This window comes from Lolium rigidum, chromosome 6, assembly GCF_022539505.1.
Source record: "Lolium rigidum isolate FL_2022 chromosome 6, APGP_CSIRO_Lrig_0.1, whole genome shotgun sequence".
Taxonomy (NCBI): Eukaryota; Viridiplantae; Streptophyta; class Magnoliopsida; order Poales; family Poaceae; genus Lolium; species Lolium rigidum.
The window spans coordinates 257,244,911-257,266,319 of NC_061513.1; the positions used below are offsets into that span (position 1 = coordinate 257,244,911).

The 21,409-nt window shown below is 41.9% G+C and overlaps 2 protein-coding genes and 2 long non-coding RNA genes across 7 annotated transcripts; 1 reads left to right on the forward strand and 3 right to left on the reverse strand.

The window, feature by feature from the left end:
- Positions 1 to 2,616: 2,616 nt before the first annotated feature.
- On the reverse strand, positions 2,617 to 6,111 carry LOC124661034. Of its 2 annotated transcripts, none has more exons than XR_006990068.1 (4): positions 6,001 to 6,111; positions 4,784 to 4,976; positions 3,819 to 3,986; positions 2,617 to 3,199 (listed from the first exon to the last, which is right to left on the reverse strand). It is a non-coding gene; the product is annotated as an uncharacterized LOC124661034 (long non-coding RNA). The 2 variants fall into 2 exon arrangements; XR_006990069.1 differs by having other exon boundaries at positions 3,819 to 3,990.
- Positions 6,112 to 8,082: 1,971 nt separating this feature from the next.
- Positions 8,083 to 13,438, reverse strand: LOC124661033. 2 transcript variants are annotated; one of them, XR_006990067.1, is made up of 7 exons: positions 13,373 to 13,438; positions 12,417 to 12,567; positions 11,067 to 11,259; positions 10,149 to 10,293; positions 9,420 to 9,618; positions 8,787 to 8,871; positions 8,083 to 8,194 (listed from the first exon to the last, which is right to left on the reverse strand). XR_006990067.1 is itself a non-coding variant. In XM_047198895.1 (5 exons), the coding sequence occupies exons 3-5, from the start codon at positions 11,190 to 11,192 to the stop codon at positions 9,468 to 9,470; spliced, it is 405 nt and encodes a 134-aa protein (XP_047054851.1). In that variant the 5' UTR covers positions 11,193 to 11,259; positions 12,417 to 12,567; positions 13,373 to 13,438; the 3' UTR covers positions 9,076 to 9,467. The 2 variants fall into 2 exon arrangements, 1 of the variants encoding a protein (XP_047054851.1); XM_047198895.1 differs by lacking the exons at positions 8,083 to 8,194; positions 8,787 to 8,871 and having other exon boundaries at positions 9,076 to 9,618; positions 10,149 to 10,276.
- Positions 13,439 to 13,441: 3 nt separating this feature from the next.
- LOC124661036 lies at positions 13,442 to 14,213 on the reverse strand. 2 transcript variants are annotated; one of them, XR_006990071.1, is made up of 4 exons: positions 13,992 to 14,213; positions 13,780 to 13,878; positions 13,613 to 13,698; positions 13,442 to 13,509 (listed from the first exon to the last, which is right to left on the reverse strand). It is a non-coding gene; the product is annotated as an uncharacterized LOC124661036 (long non-coding RNA). The 2 variants fall into 2 exon arrangements; XR_006990072.1 differs by having other exon boundaries at positions 13,971 to 14,213.
- A 5,045-nt stretch (positions 14,214 to 19,258) lies between these two features.
- LOC124663999 (aquaporin NIP1-2-like) lies at positions 19,259 to 20,455 on the forward strand. Its single transcript, XM_047201618.1, has 5 exons — positions 19,259 to 19,279; positions 19,384 to 19,608; positions 19,758 to 19,955; positions 20,061 to 20,122; positions 20,257 to 20,455. The coding sequence occupies exons 1-5, from the start codon at positions 19,271 to 19,273 to the stop codon at positions 20,453 to 20,455; spliced, it is 693 nt and encodes a 230-aa protein (XP_047057574.1). The 5' UTR covers positions 19,259 to 19,270.
- Positions 20,456 to 21,409: the final 954 nt, after the last annotated feature.

Sequence of the window (21,409 nt, forward strand, 5' to 3'; positions counted from 1 at the left end):
AATCTTATGATAAAGTTAAATGGTTTTTCTTTCAACAAACACTTAGAATGAAATTATTTTCTGATTAGTGGCATGCTCTTTATTCATAATTTTTTTAGAGGAAGTGTTAACATCAAAGTCAATGACAGCGTTAGCGGATACTTCCAAACGAAAAAAATTAAGGCAATGCGACTCATTATCACTCATGTTTTTCAATATAATGGCGGATATGTTGGTCGTAATCCTTGATCGTGTGAAAGTTGATGGCCAAATTGAAGGTGTAGTTCCACACCTTATTGATGGTGGACTATCTATCCTTCAATAAGTCGATGATATGATCTTATTTATGAAACATGACCTAGAGAAAGTAAGAAATCTTAAGTTGATCTTATCAACTTTCGAGAAACTTTCGGGTATTAAAATTAGGTTCCATAAAAGTGAATTGTTTTGCTTCAGTGATGCCCAAGTCGATGCTGCAATGTATGCTAAATTATTTGGCTATGGGCTAGGCCAGTTATTTAGACAGCCCAATTCACTTATGGAGTCTAACAAATGTTAGATGGAAGCACTTTCAAGAAAGACTTTCGGAATGGAAAATATTTATCTCTAGGTGGAAGAATGTGCTCATTAATTTGATACTCAGTAATATGGTTCTATGTGTGATTTCCTTATTCCGATTACTCTAATGAGTCTTGCAAAACTTGGATTATTTTCGATCAAAATTATTTTGACAGGGAGATAGTAAGAAAAAGAAATGGCGACTGGCTAACTGGAATATGTTAGCTCTCCTAAAGATCAATGAGGACTTGGTATTCATAACCGCAACTGTTAGGCTTAATTCAGTGGTTGATAATGTTGTGTGCCCATCTCAGACTGCATTCATGCAAAGGAGAAATATCCTTGATAGGGTAGTAACCCTACCTGAAAGGGTTCATGAGTTGCATCAGAAAAATATAGAATGTAATCATTTTAAAGATTGACTCTGGAAAAATCTTATGATAAAGTTAAATGGTCTTTATTTCAACAAACACTTAGAATGAAATTATTTTAGAATGCTTTGCTTCAGCATATGGCTTTGGTCCAGTTGTTGCAAGGGACATGCGAGTTTCGATGGAATCTACATGAGAATGGTAAATTCTCTGTAGACTCTATGTACAAAGCTTTGACCTAGGCTGATGTGCTAGTCGATAATAATAATTTTTTTGGAACATACTATCAGAGAAGCATTGACCTAGGCTTGTGTTCTTGACAACTTCATGGCCATCGTGCTGTCCATGCCAGACAGATCAGAGAAGCATTGTCACATCTCAGGATATTTAAAAAAAAAAGCATGTTCCATCCAGCCTCCATCCTCCCCTCCCGAATCAGGGCCAAATCTACCACCTAGGCAAAAAATAGTCCATGTCTATATAGCATATTTTGATTATGTCAAACTGAGCATAATTAATAAATCCTTACATGATTGTTATGACCCTTGCAACTCTCCTTCCTTCAAAAAAATTTGATCATACTGCCGTGATTTTTTTTGCATATCTCTTACATGTCACTCCACCTATCAAGATCACCAACACCCTATTACAGCTCTTACCCAAGTTCAAGTTTGGGAAGGACTGCTGACATGGTCCAGTTAGAAAAAAAACATCAATGGGCATACTATCGATAAGCTGAACGGGTGACAACTATGAACTAAAAACAGTCAGTATTACATAAAAAGAGTTTGTATAAAAGAATTTTTTTTGCTAGGCTAGCCGCGCCGTCGTCAAGTCGGATAAGTCATAAGTCGCGAATATTCACGCGAGCGCACGCGCTATTTGTCTACTCCATCTAGTAGTTCTACCAATTTAGAAGGTAGTGGAATGGCTCCCTTATAAGCTGGTCTACATCCCTTTAGACTAGCAAGGTGGGACTAAATATTCTATGTAGTGCTTATTCAACTACCAACGAAAAGATTTGGGCTACAAATTGAGGTTGGAAGAAACCAGGTGCATTCATTTGCCGCTTAGGTGGGCTTCCGGCTGGCACAGTAAAGGACAGCAGGCACATGGAAGTTAGTACTCTCGATTCAGCCACCTAACATAAAGTCTATTTTTTCCAACCATTTAAATTTTCCTACTCCGTACATGATTTTGAATGTTGTTACTATTTGAATTCATTCTCAAAATTAAGAATTGTGTCCTATAAAAGACTGTTTAGTACCAAGATACTATTTAGTAGCAACATACATGTAAAATTTAATAAATCTAGGACATCCTGTATGAGGCGTAGGGAGTATTAGGTTTTGCTCTTCACATATCTTTTGAACATAAAATGTCATCTATTTTGTAAAAACATGATCCTCGGCGTCGTGTCCACCCAATTCCGTCCAACATGCTTTTGGCCAAGACGCGCATGGAAGGTAGACTTCAGGCCGGCACAATTTTGGACAAGACACGCATGGAAGTAAGTACACTCGTTTTGTCACATTGCAAGCTGCTTTATCTGAAAGAAAATTTATCTTTTCCAACCATTCAAATTTTGTCTTCAGGATTTCAAACGCTTGATATAGTTTGAATACATCTTCCAAATAAAAAGTCGTCTGACTTTTAGAGCTCCACATATATTTTGAACAAGATCAATACTGTACTTCATACGAACATAAAATGTTCTCTCCAACCACTATAAACCATGAGCATAAAAGAGTTCCCATGAAACATGCCAATTTAAAATTTTCTAATGTACATGGTACTTTTGTGCCAACCCCATCAGCCGGAAAAGGTTCAAATGGTCACCTGACCGAGTGCAAATCAGATTACATCAAACTGACTCAAAACTCTAATCATGCAATATTATGCCAACATAGCTTTCGAGCACAGAACTCATCTGGATACATGCACGCTCAAGTGACACTATAATGGGAGCAAATTCACATTCAAATTACATTATATAATGAATTCAAAGCAAATACGTCATACATCTGTGCCTTGTGATCTTGATCACTTCATGGCCATCATGGTCCATGCCAGATAGCCAAACGACATCAGAGAAGCATCGTCACATCTGACGATGTTTAAAAAAAGCATGTTCCATCCAGCAGCCAAGGCCTCCATCCCCCCTGCTGAATCAGGGCCAAATCCACCGCTCCCCTTCAGGGTCGCCACAACATTCTGATGCTAGGTGTACCCCTCGAGCCAGCATGTCCAACAACCACTGGTCAAAGAAGGCTCAGTGGCTCGGCCATCAGCTGCACAACAACATACCAAGATAGATTCACCTCCAGGTCCAGCACAAGAAGCCACTACTCCACACAGGCAAGCTATACTAATAAGTAATAACAGTTATGAGTGTTCGTCACTTCAACATGTGATGGCGGAAAGGTGTTGCAGTAAAACTTGGGGAGCATGTACACGGCAAGCACCAAACCAGCAGTAGGTCTAGTTGATCAACATTGAGCATTCAAGATGGCACATGACAGAATTCACATTTAGTGGAGACGAAATATCTAAGAGCTCAAACACTAGCATCCAGTTAACATGGCACACACGTTTCAGAGACACGACATGCTTACAAAATTGGCAATCCAGAGCTAAGAACCTACTACAACTAATCATAACCACTGCAATATTATGCCCAAGATGGTTTTAGGATATGAACAGACACAAAATGCCAATTATTATGCCAACAAAACTGAACAACCCAAGGCAACTTCACAAGGAAAATCACTAGTAATTCTAAATTCTTAAGCCATTGCAGAACCATGTTTGAATGAACTTCACTATAAACAGCTAACAGGAGACAATAACATGACCCACAAAGTATGAACACTGAACCTTGAGACAGTGGAGGTGTCCCTGGCTGCATACCTGGAGACGCATGGGTTGGTAGAGCTCCATGCACACAAACCGGAAGTTGACCCTCATCTCGATGTTCTGCTGGATCTGCTTGTCCCACATCAACAGATTGCTCACAGCAACACCCATGCAGAGGGCCTTATTCAGCTGGAACTTGATTGTAGCTTTCCTCTCGTTTACCTGGCTTCCAGAAATTCCAGGTGAGAAATCAGAGACAGTAAATTACCTGTATTGGCATCTGAAAGCTGACTACGCACAACAAGCAGCTATGGAGGGTATAGAGAGCGATATAATGCAGCTAGGCTCTAATAATTATGGATAAATACAAATATCAGATAACATGAACTGGAGCAGTGTGCATGATCAAATCACAACATTTTCGATCCATGTTGGGAATGAACTATAAGTAAAAAAACCGCCTTACAAGGTTCAGCAAGCACGCTGGTGTGTACAGAAACAATAAACCCATCACCAATGATCACTATATCTTTGTTCTTTAATATTGCTCTGAAATACCAAACATGTCTCTAAGAAAAATATAGTAGCAAATGACAAAACTTAGAGCTACTTAAATATCAGTCTGTTTGACCTCCAGCAGCCTAACATGCCAAATCAGTTCCTAAAATCATAAGAACAAAAAATTGGATACTATCAGGTCAAGAACTGTGGCTTGTTTATCTTTGAGTTTCCAATTCGCAAAATGTGAAGGTAAGCCTAGTTGCAAATAGCTAGCAGAATTATTTAAGATACAAAATCCTTGACTGCAGTATATTTGTAATGACCAGCACAGATCAAAATAAACCACCACAATTAAATCATCCATTCCATGAAGGGTTCAGCTCATCCAATAAATGAATCATCCACAACGGGCATGCATCCATACAATGATATAACACTAAAAAGGTATCTCCTATTGATCAAATAAGGTCATTCATCAGTCCATCACAACACACACAAGATGGTCTCAGAAGTACTACCTGAAGACAAGGCCATCCAGGATATTGAACTCGAAAGACAGGTCATCAGTATGGTACTGGTACGTGGGCACCACAGCAGCACACCAATGTACCCCCAGATGGCTTCATCCGCGATAGCAAGGCCATCGCCGCCCGGTCGCTTCGGACGAAAGCCTCATCTGTGGCGATGATGCACCATAACTGCTTGAGGTGCCTGAATGATAGCAACACCAAAAGAGTTAAGTCCTTTTAACATTCCTGTTCATAAACCTGTAAAATAGCTACTTAACACATTTTTCAACTACACTTAATTGACATGCGCAACACAAGCTGATTGAAAGTATCTATACTGGAAAAGCAGATCATCCAAAATAGACTTGGAAAACATGTAAGAGCCATGCCATAAACAAGAACAAGAAATAATTTGGCAAATAGGATATGGAAACAGTGAATATTAAGTTTACACTAAACAGATCTCAATCTCATTCTCGATCTGTGTCACCCTTTAGTTAGTCAAAACAAGCAAGAATTCCCAGGCTTTGAATTCCCAACTCAAACAGACATGTAGGTTATACAACAGAAAGATAACAAGTATACTAACACAAGAGATTATTGCTTCAAATGGATAAAGCCACGCGATATTGGCGACTAACACTGAAAGTAGCAAGCATGTCCAAATCCAAGAGCAACGCTATATAACATATTCCCATCATGTCCTTTCTCTTTTCCTTGTCATCTACCACAGCAGATTCAAATATAATAATACCAAGAAAAAGTGATTTAACAATTTGAAATTGTGACTCGCCCATGTAGAAAGCAGCTCCTGGTACTGAATTTTATCAAATAGAAAATAAAAAGGTGATTTTTATGGACGAAGACATCCAAGTACTGAATGGTTTCTATTTCTATTATTATTATATTTAACTATTAAGTACGAAGGCTAGAGGAGCTCGCAGGCTTGCTTTGAACAAATATTAAACAAGGCTTCATTGAAATTGATGCTGATGAATAGGCTTTGGAGTGCACTGAACAAGAACAACGAATGGAAGGTACCGCCTGGTGCCAGCTAGTAACAAACTAGTTTAACACTGCTTGATTGCTTCAATTACAAATACTTAACGTTTCACATGATGACATACAGGAACACGATACAAGAAATTAATACTAGCATCATGCAGGGGTACTGCTACTTGCTGCTAGATCCATTATACAGCAGGGGATTCAAGTGGATGACATACCTTGAGCAGGACAGTGGAGGAGCTGGAGCCTTCACATGGTGTCAGGGTGAAAACAGAGTTGTCGTCATTGGTTGCCTCATGGAGCACGAGGTAGTTGAGCAAATTGTTCCTCTCGAGGATAGCCATCGGGTAGTCCTTCCATTTCCAGCACTTGAACACAAAAAGAATCATGAACTGGAATCTAGAATTAACAGCAACATCAATGTTTAAGAAATTGCTAGCAGAACAAAGTAAAATTTAGTGCAAGTCAAAACACTAGGAGAACTGCATGAAATATGCATGCATTTAATATCATTCATGTGTCTCACAACAAAACATTTCACCCTGCCTGCAAGCAATCTCAAGAAAATTTTCAATTCAATGAGTGATGACATCAGACAAGCCAGGTGAAACTTGCTTTTTCTGGCTGACTACATGTCAGTGCTAGGACAGGTGGATTTCAATTTCTAGTTCTACTCTGCTTTCCAAGAAAAACATTTTCCTTCATCTACAACCTTGCCAACAAAATTAACCAGAAAAACCATCCTACCACACTCTTTCCAGAATAAGCACAAGTCATGACACCCAGATATGCCCACAAAAAACAGAGCAAATCAAACAAACTAGCAATGAGATCAGTGACATTGCAATGGCACTCAAAGAGCTTTTAGCTACAAAGCACAGCTCCACCTTAAATGTTTCAGTCTGATATGGCATCTTGGCTCTTTCCTGTCACTGTCATTTCCAGGGTTTCCATTACAGCAGTTCTAAAAGCAAGAAACATACATGAGCAAGAAGACATAGACTGTAGACAATACTGGATAAGGAAAGAGCAGTTGAAATGGAAATCAGAGCCCACAAAAACCTCTACTGAACACACCACTTTTTTCTCTGAAACTAAGCCCCTAAACTTATTTTTCAAGAAAAATATAGAACGGAAAAGAAAAAAGAACTCCTTTTTCCCAGCAGATGGTACATCAGAACCAACAAATGCCTTCTCAAAAAAAACTTCTTCATCCTGGAAACTAACCTTTAAACAGACCTCTGACACACGAGCCGTGAAAAGAAAAACCTTACAAATAAAGATGAGCAAAGGCACACCCAGCAAAAAAGATAGAATGAACATAAAAAAATTACTTCTTTTCCAGCAGATTGGAAATCAGAGCCCACAAAAACTTGGAAACTTATATTTCCCTGAAAATAACCCAAAAGTTCATTTTCTTAAAAGAAATAAACAAACATCTAATGCACCTACTGCGGTCTTAAAAGCCCTACACATAAATATGAAGAACCAAGAAGCCGAAGAGCTATGACTACAGAATCTGCAAATAAGAAGGTTGCAGATAACTTATGTTGGAGAACAGAGAAGGGATAGAAACGCTTCCATCATGAAGAGCAAGGCAGGGGCCAAACTTTCGCCGAAACGATGGCCAATAGAATGAAGACCCAAATCCAACACCCTAAGAAACATGCATACAAATGCATGAAAATTTCACTAAAAAGAAAAGAAAAGAATCCAAAGAAAAACGAAGAACGGAAGCGCCACAAGGATGAGGAAGGTAAGCAAGGCGACCTCGAGAGAGGTTTTGCCTCATGTTCACCTCCCTTCCCTCCAATGAAAGCTAGCTACTTGACTTATATGATTTCCAAATCTGCAATCAGACAAAGAGATGTTTCACAGAAAGCACGCCACTTGATGTCGAAACGGAGTGCTTTGCACCGCACCACGCGGTTACATCACAAACGAAATATGAAGGGTACAGCTCACAGCACAATGGCCATACCAGCTCTAAGCAGCTGCAAACTACAGGAAACACGTGCAAATGCTGGATCTTGTCGCAGACAAGTGGTCTCTACTCATGTGTAGGGTACATCCACACTTACCTCAATACACAAAATTTTGCTACCAATACTTCTGACGGAATTCTTTATTTTCTCCAACCTATTACTCGCATTGAGTGACACCAGAATGCACACTGATGAGCATTTGGCAGCAACTAGATCAAGCTTCCAGGTTTGGAGATAGTGAGATTACCTCAACGCTTTACTTGATTGTGATCATGTGATGTAGGCCATGCTGGACACCTCATGCTGGAAGGCATCCACGGACGATCAGCAGGATAGCAGCCGGGGACGGAGTCATCGACAGTGAACTCAGGTGCCACAACAAAACCATGTGTGCTGCGTTTAAGCACTGGGCGACATTATTCCCAACCTGAGGTTACATGGTTCAGGTAAGTTGTAAATAATCACTTCAAGTAGTAAACAAGTAAATAAAACACCAAAAGAAAACAATACACAGTTCCAGAAAGATGAGAAACAAAGGGCTAATCAATCATAGGTGACGGGTACTAGAATTTTTACATCCCCATTTTTCCAAATATAACATACAGCTATTAGCCCGAAAAAATTCTGGACCAGAAAACAGAAGCCAGATTTCAATTTGGTGCAGAAACTATTTTAACTAATCCTCTTGATCATTTTATGCCTTGAAAAAAGGAGAATTTATAAACTTTAGCTACAAAGACAATGTGTGCATAATTCTAGACTAAATAGCATATATGAAGTATGATATAATATTCTAGAAGGTAAGGAAATTTTTAGAAGATGTAAACCATGAAACAGGAAAACATTGTGTCACGGAGACCAGGTGACTCAACTACACCAACAACAGCACAATCCAGTACCAAAAAAGCACCAAATAATAATCCTAAAAGGTGAACAGACCAATGGCCAAAACAACAAGCCGCCATGCTGCCACAGAGCATGAGGAAGACCAGAGATCAAATGGGGACCCGAGGAATCACCTAAGGGAATTGTATAAGAAGCATATGATACAGCACCATCGCATGTCTTGGTACAGCTCCAATGCTTCTTCCCGTGTGTCACTGCCTTCATAAATAAAGCGTGATAATTAGACTAAAGAACACGGATTTAACAATTTCGAACCTACTTTTCGCATACAAACATACGCATTGAGCAGTAACCTACTATAAGAGATATGAGAGGCCGCTAGTGCTGTAGAATCTATATCAGCCAGTAGCACTAGACAGTTACATTACAGATAAAGTATGAATCGTTGCACAGCTCACAAGGAAAAAGACCATATATACCAACAGCCACTAGTGCTTCTATTGTGTTGTGCAGACTAGTACATCTAGAGAATCCAAACTTGCATTTCAGAAGAACACCCACAGAGCATGAGGAACAACTAGGCAGCTGTAGCCTCTAGGCAGCTGGAAACTACAGGAGCCATGTGCAAATTCTGGATCTTGTCCATAGAAGTACTCTCAACTCTAGAGCAGGGTACATCCAGACTTGCCTCAAAACACAAATTTTCTGACGATTCTTAGTACACCCCAACCTATTACTCGCATTGAGCAATACCATAACCCACACTGATGACTAGCAAGGTACTGGGTTTGGAGAGAGTGGCTTACCTTCACGTGGTACTTGATTTCTATGCAGGCTTGCTGGACACCTCATGCTCAAGGTCGTCCAAGATCCAGCAGCAAGACAGCAGCTACGTCCTCTCGGCCCGGCGACATCAAAGAATGCAGCACGATGGCTGCCAGGGACGGACTCACCATTGATGAACCCACGCACCACACCAGAATCCTGGGTGACATCTTTCCAAACCTGAGGTTCCACAGTTCAGGTAAGTTGTAAATAATCACTTCAAGTAAAGTAGTAGACAAGTAAATATAACACCAAAAGAGAAGAATATGTAATTCCGGAAAGAGGAAAATAAAGGGCTAATCAATCATAGGTGGTGCAGACTAGAATGAATGGGAGTATTACATCCACATTTGTCCATACACAACTTACAGATATTAACCATAAACACTTCTGGACGAGAAAACAGAAGTCAGATTTAAATTTGGTGCAGATACTGCTTTAGCTAATCCTCTTGATCAGTTAATGTCTTGAAAAGAAGGAGCACTTATAAACTTAAGTTGTGAAAGACAACACGTGCATAACTCTGGAGTAAATAGCATATATAAAGTATGATGCATGATTCTACAAGCTAAGGAAATTTGTAGAGGACGTAAACAGAAAACAGGCAAACATGTTTGAATGAACTTCACAAACAAAAACTAACAGGAGACAATAAAATGACCCGCAAAACACTGAGACGCATGGGTTGGTAGAGCTCCGTGCACACAAACCGGAAATTGATGCTCATCTCAATGTTCAGCTGGATTTGCTTCTCCCACAGCGACAGATTGCTCATAGCGACACCAATGCAGAGGACCTTATTCAGCTGGAACTTGATTGTACCTTTCCTCTCGTTTACCTGGCCTCCAGATATTCCTGGTGAGAAACCAGAGAATAAATTACCTGTAATGGCATCTGAACGCTACGCACACCAAGCAGCTATGGAAGTTATAGAGAGCGACATAATGCAGCTAGGCTCTAATAATTAATGATAAATACAAATACCAGATAACATGAACTGGGGTTGTGTGCATGATCAAATAACAAGACTTCCTATCCATGTTGGGAATGAACTATAAGTAAAAAGAACTTCCTTATAAGGTTCAGCCAGCATGCTATTGTTAACAGAAACAATAAACCCATCACCATAATGATTAATGATCACTATATCTTTGTTGTTTGCTCTGAAATACCAATCATGTCTCTAAGCAAAATATAGTAGCAAATGAGAAAACTTAGAGCTACTTAAATATCAGTTGACCTCTAGCATCCTAGCATCCCAAATCAGTCTCTAAAATCATAAGACCAAAGAACTGGACACTACCAGGTCAGGAACTGTGGCTTGTTTATCTTTGAGTTTCCACTCCGCAAAATGTGAATGTAAGCCTAGTTGCAAATAGCTAGTAGAATTATTTAAGATACAAAATCCTTGCCTGCAGAATATTTGTAATGACCAGCACATATCAAAATAAACAAGCACAATTCAATCATCCATTCCATGAAGGGTTCAGTTCATCCAATAAACGAATCATCCACAGCGGGCATGCATCCATATAATGATATAACACTAAAAAGGTATCTCCTATTGATCAAATAAGCTCATTCATCAGTCCATCACAACACACACAAGTTGGTATCAGAAGTACTACCTGAAGACAAGGCCATCCAGGGTAATGAACTCCAAAGACAGCTATCAGTGTGGTACCGGTACATGAGGCAGCACAGCGGCTCACCGACATACCTCCAGATGGCCTCTTCGGCGATAGCAAGGCCATCGCCGCCCGGTCGCTTCGGACGAAAGCCTCATTTGTGGGGATGATGCGCCAGAACTGCTTGAGGTGCCTGGATGATAGCAACATCAACAGAGTTAAGTCCTTTTTATATTCCTGTTCATAAACCTGAAAAATAGTTTAGGACCAAATGCTATAACGCATTTTTCAACTACACTTAAATGACATGCGCAACACAAGCTGATTGAAAGTATTTATACTGGAAAAGCAGAGCATCCAAAATAGACTTGAAAAACATGTAAGAACCATGCCATAAACAAGAACAAGAAATAAGTTGGCAAATAGGATATGGAAACAGTGAATATTAAGTTTACACTATACAGATCTCAATCTCATTCTCGATCTGTGTCACCCTTTAGTAAGTTAGTCAAAACAAGCAAGAATTCACAGGCTTTGAATTCCGAACTCAAATAGACATGTAGGTTATACAACAGAAAGATAACCAGTATACCAACAAAAGAGATTATTGCTTGAAATCAACAGGCTCTTCTGTTGTAAAAAATTATTAGACCCACTGTGAAGGCACTAACAAACTAAATGCCTAAATGCTCAGTTCCCGTTGTGCATTTATAAATGTTCTTTAGCTGGATAAAGCCACGCGATATCAGCGACTAACACTTAAAGTAGCAACCATGTCCTGTTGCCAAATCCAAGATAGCATATTCCCATCATGTCCTTTCTCTTTTCCTTGTCATATACGACAGCAGATTTAAATATAATAATATAAACCAAAAAAAGTGATTTTCAAGAGCAAAATTTTGAAATTGTGGCTCGCACATGTGTGTCTGGTACTGAATTTTATGAAATAGAAAGAAAAGGGTGAATTTTATGGACGAAGTCATCCAAGTAGTGAATGATTTCTATTTCCATTTCTATTATCATTGTATTGACTATTAAGTACGAAGGATATAAAGGAGCTCGCAGGCTTGCTTTGATCACATATTTAACATGGCTTTATTGAAAACAGCTGCTGATGAATAGGCTTGGACTGCACTGACCCAGAACAAAGAATGGAAGGTACCGCCTGGTGCCAGCTAGTAGTGAATTAGTTTAACACTGCTTGCTTGCTTCAATCACAAATACTTAAAGGTTCCACATGATGACACACACAGGTCCACAATACAAGAAATTAACACTAGCATCATGTGGGGGTACTGCTACTTGCTGCTAGATCCATTATACAGCAGGGGACTCGAGCAGATGCCGTACCTTGAGCAGGACAGTGGAGAAGCTGGAGCCTCTACATGGTGTCAGGGTGACAACAGAGTTGTCATCATCGGTTACCTCATCGAGCACAAGGTAGTTGAGTGACTTCTTCCTCTCGAGGATAGCCATCGGGCAGTCATTTGATTTCCTGCACCTGAAAACGAAAAAGAATCATGCATTGAAATTTAGAATTAACAGCAACTGCAATGTTTAAGAAATTTCTATCAGAACCAATCAAAATTTAGTGACAGCCAGAATACTAGGAGAATTGCATGAAATATGCATGCATTTAATATCATTCATGTGCCTCACAACAAAACAATTCACCCTGCCTACAAGCAATCTCAAGATTTTCTAACTAGGACATCTATAACTAGCAACATCCTACAATGTTGTCGTCCTAATTTCCAATTCAACAAGTGATGACATCAGACAAGCCAGGTGAAACTTGCTTGTGGTGGCTGACTCTGTGACAGTGCCAGTGCCAGGCCAGGAGGATTCCAATTTCTATGTCTACCCTGCTTCCAAGAAAACATTTTCCCATATCTACAACCTTGGCAACAAAATTAACCAGAAAAAACAGCCTACTACACTATTTCCAGAATAAGCACGAGTCATGACATCCAGATATGACCACAAAATACAGAGAAAATCAAACAAAATAGCAGACAGATGAAAAGCAACATATTAGATGGTTCAATGCTAACAGTTCAGCATAGCAGCATTCTAACAGGATTCCTAGGTTCAACAGTACCATCCTAATGGAATTCAAAGGTAGGTTCTGAGGCACCGAATGCACAGGTGTCCAGCATGCCAGCACATCTCAGGTGTTCAACTAGCTGGCTCTCGTTACGACGATATATCAGGCATCCAAGACAAAAGCATCACAAAACGTTGAAGCGCACACCAGCCCGCACTGAGGCAGGGCAGGCTCAGCAGATGAGCAATGAGATCTTGACCTTCTCGTGCACGTGAGGCAGATCCTGCACCAGGGCGCTGCCAGCGGAGGTTTGGGTACTGCCCTGGCACAGACATCTCATCAAACTTGATTTAGTTTGCCACCTGAGAAGCATCCAGACGCACATAGCAGATTAGACTGCAAGGAATCAAAAGATAATTACATCAGAAGATGTCATGTAACCAGTCCACACAATCAATTAAGAAGCATCACTTAAACAAATATCCATACGTTCACTCACATATGTTCATGACTCAAGCCAATGGTCGTGTGCTCTGTGTTTGCCGGGCTTGTTTTTATCCTTAAATTCTTGACTGCACGCTTGACCTACAAAGTCAAGCATGTTACAGATATAGATAATACTAGCATTATGAACAGTTCCATAAGAAAGTTGAAAAGAAATCTTACCTTTCCCACGATAAATTTCATTCGGGTGATCAACCTTCTGATTGGCAAGTAAAAAATCAACAACAGGGTCAGGCTTGAAAATCATTGTCGTGGAAACATCTGCACACACAAACAGTGTTTGTAAATGCTAGCAATCAACTACTTTTAGATGTGATCACAAAGAAACTGGGCTCATCCAGAACATAACATACCAATATTAAGACAAAACCCACTCTTTGCGGCTCGAATGGTAGAGTGAAATCCTCTACAGCCTAATCCCTGCACCCAAGTCCAAAAAAATTGAAGGATTGTTGTGAAAAAATGATTGGCGAACTAACCGGCAGCCCCTGCAAACACAAAAGTTAACAGAGGGAATTAGATAGGGACCACCGGAGCAGCCATGCAAAATTGGTAGATAGGCCTTCAAAAGTATATATGAAGAAACATACTGCTTGGTGGAGTGCCATTGCAATGGCACTCACAGGAATTTTAGCTACAAAGCACAGCTCCACCATAAATGTTTCAGTCTGATATGGCATATTGGCTCTTTTCCTGTCACTTCCAAGAGGATTGTCATTTCCAGGGCTTCCATTGCAGCAGTTCTAAAAGCAAGAAAGATATATGAGCAAGAAGAGATAGACTGTAGACAATACTGGATAAGGAAAGAACAGTTGAAATGGAAATCAGATCCCACAAAAACCTCTACAACACACACCAAACAACATAAATCCTCTGAAACTAAGGCCTCTAAACTTATTTTTGAAGAAAAATATAGAACGGAAAATAAAGAACTCTTCTTTTTCCCAGCAGATGGTACATCAGAACCAACAAATGCCTTCTCAAAAAAAATTCCTTGTCCCGGAAACTAACCATCAAACGGATCTCTGACTAACGAACCGTGAAACAAAAAACTCTACAAATAAATATGAGCAATGACACCCAGCAAAGATAGAATGAACAGAAAAAATGATACTTCTTTCCCAGGAGATGGGAAATCAGAGCCCACAAAAACCATATGTGCTACGTTTAAGGATGAGGTGAAAACCACCCCCTTCCCAAGAAGGAACCACAAAATCCGTTTAACAGAGCACACAAACCAAGAACAACCAAGGCTCCAAAAAGATCTAAGACATTCACAGCGGTCTAATCTACAGAAACCTAGATTTATCCTCCATTATGGAGACCGGAAGGGAAGCGAGGCGGCCTCGAGAGAGGTTTTGCCTCATGTTCCACTCCCCTCCCTCCAACGTAAGCTAGCTACTTGACTTATATGATTTCCAAATCTGCAATCAGATAAAGAGAAGTTTCATGGAAAGCACGAGACTTGATGTTGAAACTCAGTGCTTTGCACCGCACCACGTTGTTACATCACAAACAAAAATATGAAGGGTACAGCTCACAACACAGTGGCCATACCAGCTGTAAGAAGCTGCAAACTACAGGAAACATGTGCAAATTCTGGATCTTGTCGCAGACAAGTGCTATCTATCTACTCATGTGTAAGGTACATCCACACTTGCCTCAAAACACAAAATTTTGCTACCAATACTTCTGACAGAATTCTTAATATTCTCCAACCTATTATTGAGCAAGACCAGCATGCACGCTGATGACCATTGGAAGCAACTAGAGCAAGCTTCCAGGTTTGGAGACAATGAGACTACCTCGACGCTGTACTTGATTGTGATGTACTCCATGCTGCACTCCACGAGCAGCAGGACACTAGCGCTGTCCTCTCTGGCGACATCGGCAGGAAAATGGCTGCCAGGGACGGTGTCATCGGCGGTGAACCCAGGCGCCATACCAAAACCATGTGTGCTGTGTTTAAGTACTAGGCGACATCATTCCCAACCTGAGGTTCCACGGTTCATGTAAGTTGTAAATAATCACTTCAAGTAGTAGACAAGTAAATCTAACACCAAAAGAAAACAATATATAATTCCAGAAAGATTGGAAACAAAGGGCTGATCAACCATAGGTGCCGGATACTAGAAGTTTTACATCCCCATTTCTCCATAGATAACTTATAGATATTAGCCCAAAACAATTCTGGACCAGAAAACAACAGCCGGATTTCAATTTGGTGCAGACACTAATTTAACTAATCCTCTTGATCAGCTTATTCCTTGAAAAGAAGGAGGATTTATAAGCTTAAGCCATAAAAGACAACGTGCGCATAATTCTGAAGCAAAATAGCATATATGTTATGAAGTATGATATACGATCAGGGGCGGAGGCAGGGGGCGAGCAGGGGCTAGACCCCCCCCAATGGTTCGCCCCCCTCAACATTGTACAGCAGGTATTAGTACTACTATGTACGGTTTGTGAGCTAATGGCCAGCAGTAATTACCTGATTAACTAGCCCAGATTTCATTGTTGGACCTGTGCCTACCTAATTACAGGCCTGGTAGCCCATCTGCCAAGGCCATCGAGGCGTGGTGCTGTTTCCCGTACCAAATAGCACTCTGTCCATCGATCAATCGCCTATACATATACTAGATCGATCAATTTATCGGAGCGGTTCGCCGCTAGGGCTGCCGCCGCCGCCGTTCACTATCCACTTGCTCCAAGAGATGAGACCAGGATACGCCTCCGATGAATAACAGTACCAGAGCTCCAGCCTCTGGCCAACTGACCGCCGCGGGGTTTGGCTACTTATCGTCCCAGAACATCACGACTGCCTGTCATCACGTAAGAATTTATCTCTAGTAGCTAGCTATTGTTTTTCTATACTTGCAAATAAAACAATAGACTATGTAGAACGTGGTGAGACATCTATAATAGAATCTGACCTGTGCTGCTTATCCACATTGAGAACATAGACTACTAAATAGAAAAGATTTTAAAATCGTTAGAAGAAACGCCTCTTATGAGATTACAAATATGTTCTGACAAGACCAGTAATTGTAGCTAGAATTCAATTAAGTATATAAGCATATATTCTCTTTAACGTATTTTACGAGACTAAAATACATTTTCACATTTGTGACCATCGCCTTTCTCGCCCCCCCCCCACACACACACACACCAAAATCCTGGCCCCGCCCATGTATACGATTCTATAAGTAATGAAATTTGTACAAGATGTAAACCAGAAAAGAGGCAAACATTGTGTCAAAGAGACCAGGTGACTCAACTAGACCAACAACAGCACAACCAAGTACCAGAAAAGCACCAAATAATCCCAAAAGTTGAACCGGGGATCGAATGGGAACCCGAGGAATCACCTAAGGGAATGGTATAAAAAGCATGTGATACAGCGCCGCCACATGTCTTGGTACAGCTCCAATGCCTCTTCCGGTGTGTCACTGCCTGCATAAAGCGTTATGATTAGACTAAGAACACAAGTTTAACAATTTGGAACCTACTTTTCGCATACAGACATACGCATTGAGCGGCGACCTGCTATAAAAGATGTGGGAGGCCGCTCTAGTCACTTTCGTAAAAACACAAATTTTTTACAGGTATTACTCGCATTGAGCAACACAATAATGCACACTGATGACTAGCAACAAGCTACCAGGCCTGGAGAGAGTGAGATTACCTTCACGCAGTACTTGATTGCTATGCAAGCCACCTCATGATCAAGGTCGTCCAAGGTCGAGCAGCAGCACGTCAGCGGTGTCCTCTACGGCAACATCAAAAAAAAGCAGCACGGTGGCTGTCGGGGATGGAGTCATCGAGGGTGAACCCAGGCGCCACATCAGAACCATGGGTGACATCTTTCCCAACCTGAGGTTCCATGGTTGAGGTAAGTTGTAAATAATCAGTTCAAGTAAAGTAGTATACAAGTAAGTAAAACACCAAAAGAGAACAATACGTAATTCCAGAAAGAGGAAAATGAAGGGCTAATCAATCATAGGTGACGCACACTAGATTATATGGGAGTTTTACATCCTTATTTTTTTTTCCATACATAACTTACAGCTATAAACCAGAAACAAACGCCGGATATCAATTTGGTGCAGATACTGCTTTAACTAATTTATAGAGGATGTAAACCAGAAAACACTGTGTCATGGAAAGCAGTTGACCAGGTGAGTCAACTACACCAACAACAGCACGATCCAGTACCAGAAAAGCACCAAAGAATTCTAAAAGTTGAACGGATCGATGGCCAAAACAGCAAGCAGCTAGTGATGTACAATCTATTATGAAAGAAGTGGGAGGGCAGTAGCTAGTGATGTACAATCAATATGCCAGGCAAGTAGCAGTAGACGGATACATCCTCAGAGATAAAAGTATGAATCGATGCACAGCTGACAAAGACAAAGTCCATATATACCAGCAGCCACTAGTGATTCTCTTTGTGTTGTGCTCAGCTAGCTGCTGAGAGCATTACACGTAGTATCCAAACTATTCAGAGCAAAGATTTGTAGCATCTGCGAGAAGGTACACAATGCAGACAGCAGACAAGCACAAATAGCAGTGTTGGAGAGTTAGGCTACCCTGTTGCTGTCGATGATGGTTAGGCCAACGCAGTTGTCTGTGCGAGATCCGGGCGTCGTGGGGTGGGGTTGCAGCAGAACCGTCATAGGCAGTGTCCTGTGGTGACCTGCAAAACACGTACAGGCAGATGAGCTAAGTAGCTCCATGGCAGCGACTATCAACCAGAGAGGCTGCTTCTTTTTGAAGCTAATCCGTGCCAGCCGGCGACGGAAATCTTAGCGAGGTGGTGGGTTAGCACATACCATGCGTCCCTCACAGTTGCGTCCTTGTTTTCTTTTTCTTTTTTTTGAAATGGACGCGGATTGATTGATCCGTCTCATGCGTTTCTTCGGGAGGCGACGGTCCGTCGGATGCGATCCGTGGCTCCTGCCATTTGATTGGTCCGTCCCGTCCCGTCCCCCCACACAAACGCAGCCATTAGTAGGACCCGGCGACCGAGGCACATATTTGACTAGACGCGACCGATGCCTTCTCTTCGACTACTCCATGCCTGCGCCACGACCCGATATACTACTATATCAACAAGAATGCCAAAACGTGCAAGTGTATGTAGCATGTACTCCTCGTACATACTTATAATAAGACAGGACACTGAACTTTTAAGCTTAACATGGTGACCCTCGTGGAACCCGCCGTATGAGGATGGTTTACGTTGGCGTGCAAGATAATTCCAAAAGACACACACAAATCCTCAAAAACTATCATGTTTAAGCCTTGGTGGTTGAGTTGGTTGCGTTCTTGCACACGCGCGCCTACTTCAGTAGCTGCATCACTCATGCAGAGTAGGTGGCCAGTCCAAGGAAGAATACATGCTTTTTTATACTATACACTTGATCGATGCCGACTGTATGGAATAATAGAGCAGGAAGAAGTAGGATGCCATTGTACAAAACGGAGAGGACAGTGTGCCACTGACATAAGAGATCGAGAGGACCGAAAAGGAACCGGAGCCATGGAAGAAGGGAGAGACGGGGAGGAGGCCAACGGCGAGAATTCAGAGGATGGGGGCAATACTAATGACAGCGGCAGATGCAACGGCAGCGACATCATCTCCTTCAAGTTCATGCAGAAGGTATACATACATGCGTGCCTGCTGTAGAAAATAGTAGTTTTGTGCAACCGAGATGAAGCAGAATTTGCATAGATAGTCGCAGATTTTTGAGAAATTTGGAACAGATTCTTGCAGAGATTTTGGGAACCTACTTCATGATCTTCGCCGGGTGCGGCTCCGTGGTGGTGAACCAGAGGACCGGCGGCACGGTGACGTTCCCAGGGATCTGCATCGTGTGGGGGCTCGTCGTCATGGTCATGGTCTACTCCGTCGGCCACGTCTCCGGTGCGCACTTCAACCCCGCCGTCACCGTCGCCTTCGCCACCTGCCGGCGCTTTCCATGGAAGCAGGTGCTTGCAGACAGGGATCGATGTTCAGTGGAATGAACGTGATGTTACTGATGTTCAGTGGAATGAACGTGATGTTTAGACTGTCGGGAAAATGCTACTGACGATGTCGATGTGGCAAACTCACGATGTCGAATTGTCGATGCTTGCAGGTGCCGTCCTATGTCCTGGCACAGGTGCTGGGATCCACGCTTGCTAGCCTAACGCTACGCCTGACGTTCGGCGGCGGGCACGAACACTTCTTCGGGACGACGCCGTCTGGTTCTTACACGCAGGCGGTGGCGCTCGAGTTCATCATCTCCTTCTACCTCATGTTCGTGGTGTCCGGAGTGGCCACAGACGACAGAGCAGTGAGTTCATTATTTGCTCCACGCCGCTCCGCAGGCTGAATGTCGCCATACGCTTCGAGATTGCTGGTGTCTGACACATATCAATGATGTTTTGTCGTCTCGCAGATTGGTGAATTAGCCGGTCTCGCCGTCGGTGCCACCGTCTTGCTGAACGTGCTCTTTGCCGGGTACAAGGCTAAAACCCCATCGATCTGGCCATCTCCGGCCGTGCGCCTGAAATCATCGCCACGAAACTAAAATTGTACTATATCTGCTCTCAGCCTCTCACCAGTCACCACTGACCTGATGCGTTTGGTTGCAGGCCAATCACGGGGGCGTCGATGAACCCGGCAAGGAGCCTCGGGCCAGCGATCGTCGCCGGTCGCTACGGCGGCCTGTGGGTGTACGTCGTCGGCCCTATGTGCGGCACGGTGGCGGGCGCGTGGGCGTACAACCTCATCCGGCTGCAGGACAAGCCGATCACTAGGAGCTCGTTCCTCAAGACCGCGTTAAAGGGTTAAATTAGAAGGAAGAAATGTGTTGATAGTTTGATTCGAATGACCAATATTGCATCCATTTTAAGGATTGTGTTTGAATCACGTGCGTGTGACGTGTGCGCACTGTTATTTTTGTCATACTTGCATAGAAAAGGGGCCATTTTTTAGTTGTCTCACATGAACCCGATTCTTGCCCATCAACCCATATAGTACCTCTGTCCATAAAAAAATGTTTTAGATTTATTAAAACTTATATGACAAATCAAAGACATCTTTTTATAAATTGAAGGAGTAGTATACATTTTTCTTGTTGGAAACATACATGCTACCGGGAGCACGTCGTGAACGCTGCTTATTCTCCCGAAGCGGAAATGCTGCTGGATCTCTACCACCATCTACATCTAATCTTGCCGGGGGTCGCGAAAGCGTTGCCAGATTTTCATCGACACGCTCCCGCTTCAACAATTTGTTTTATCACGCTTTGATGCGGTGTTGTTGATCTGTATGTCTAGATACCATGGAGGCTTTGCACGTGCGACATTTGATCGTGGAAAAGGTGAGTGGATAATACATTTCCTTCCGACTAGACGAGGCTAGTTACTGGCATCGACTCGTGACTACATCAATGTCACTGTCGGCAACTTTCCGCTAGCTTAATCTACGAGAGCAGGATCCGTTGCATCTCTCCTCATATATGATCTTTGTTATGCACTTTTTTTTTTGTAGCGCGCTCCCTAATAGGGTTCCCCAAGCGGCACCTCAAACTAGCCTGCCATCTTTATTTTGGCCCATTTTCTAGCATTTTTTTCTTTCTGTTTTTCTAAATTTAGCCACAATATTCTTTTGAGCGTAACATTAACAAATAAAAAACACACAAATATACAACCATAATAAAATCAGAGCATCGGTCACCAATAGCAAGGTCGGCCAATAAAATCAAGCTCGGCCACTAAGTCCAGCCATCATAAAACACATCAC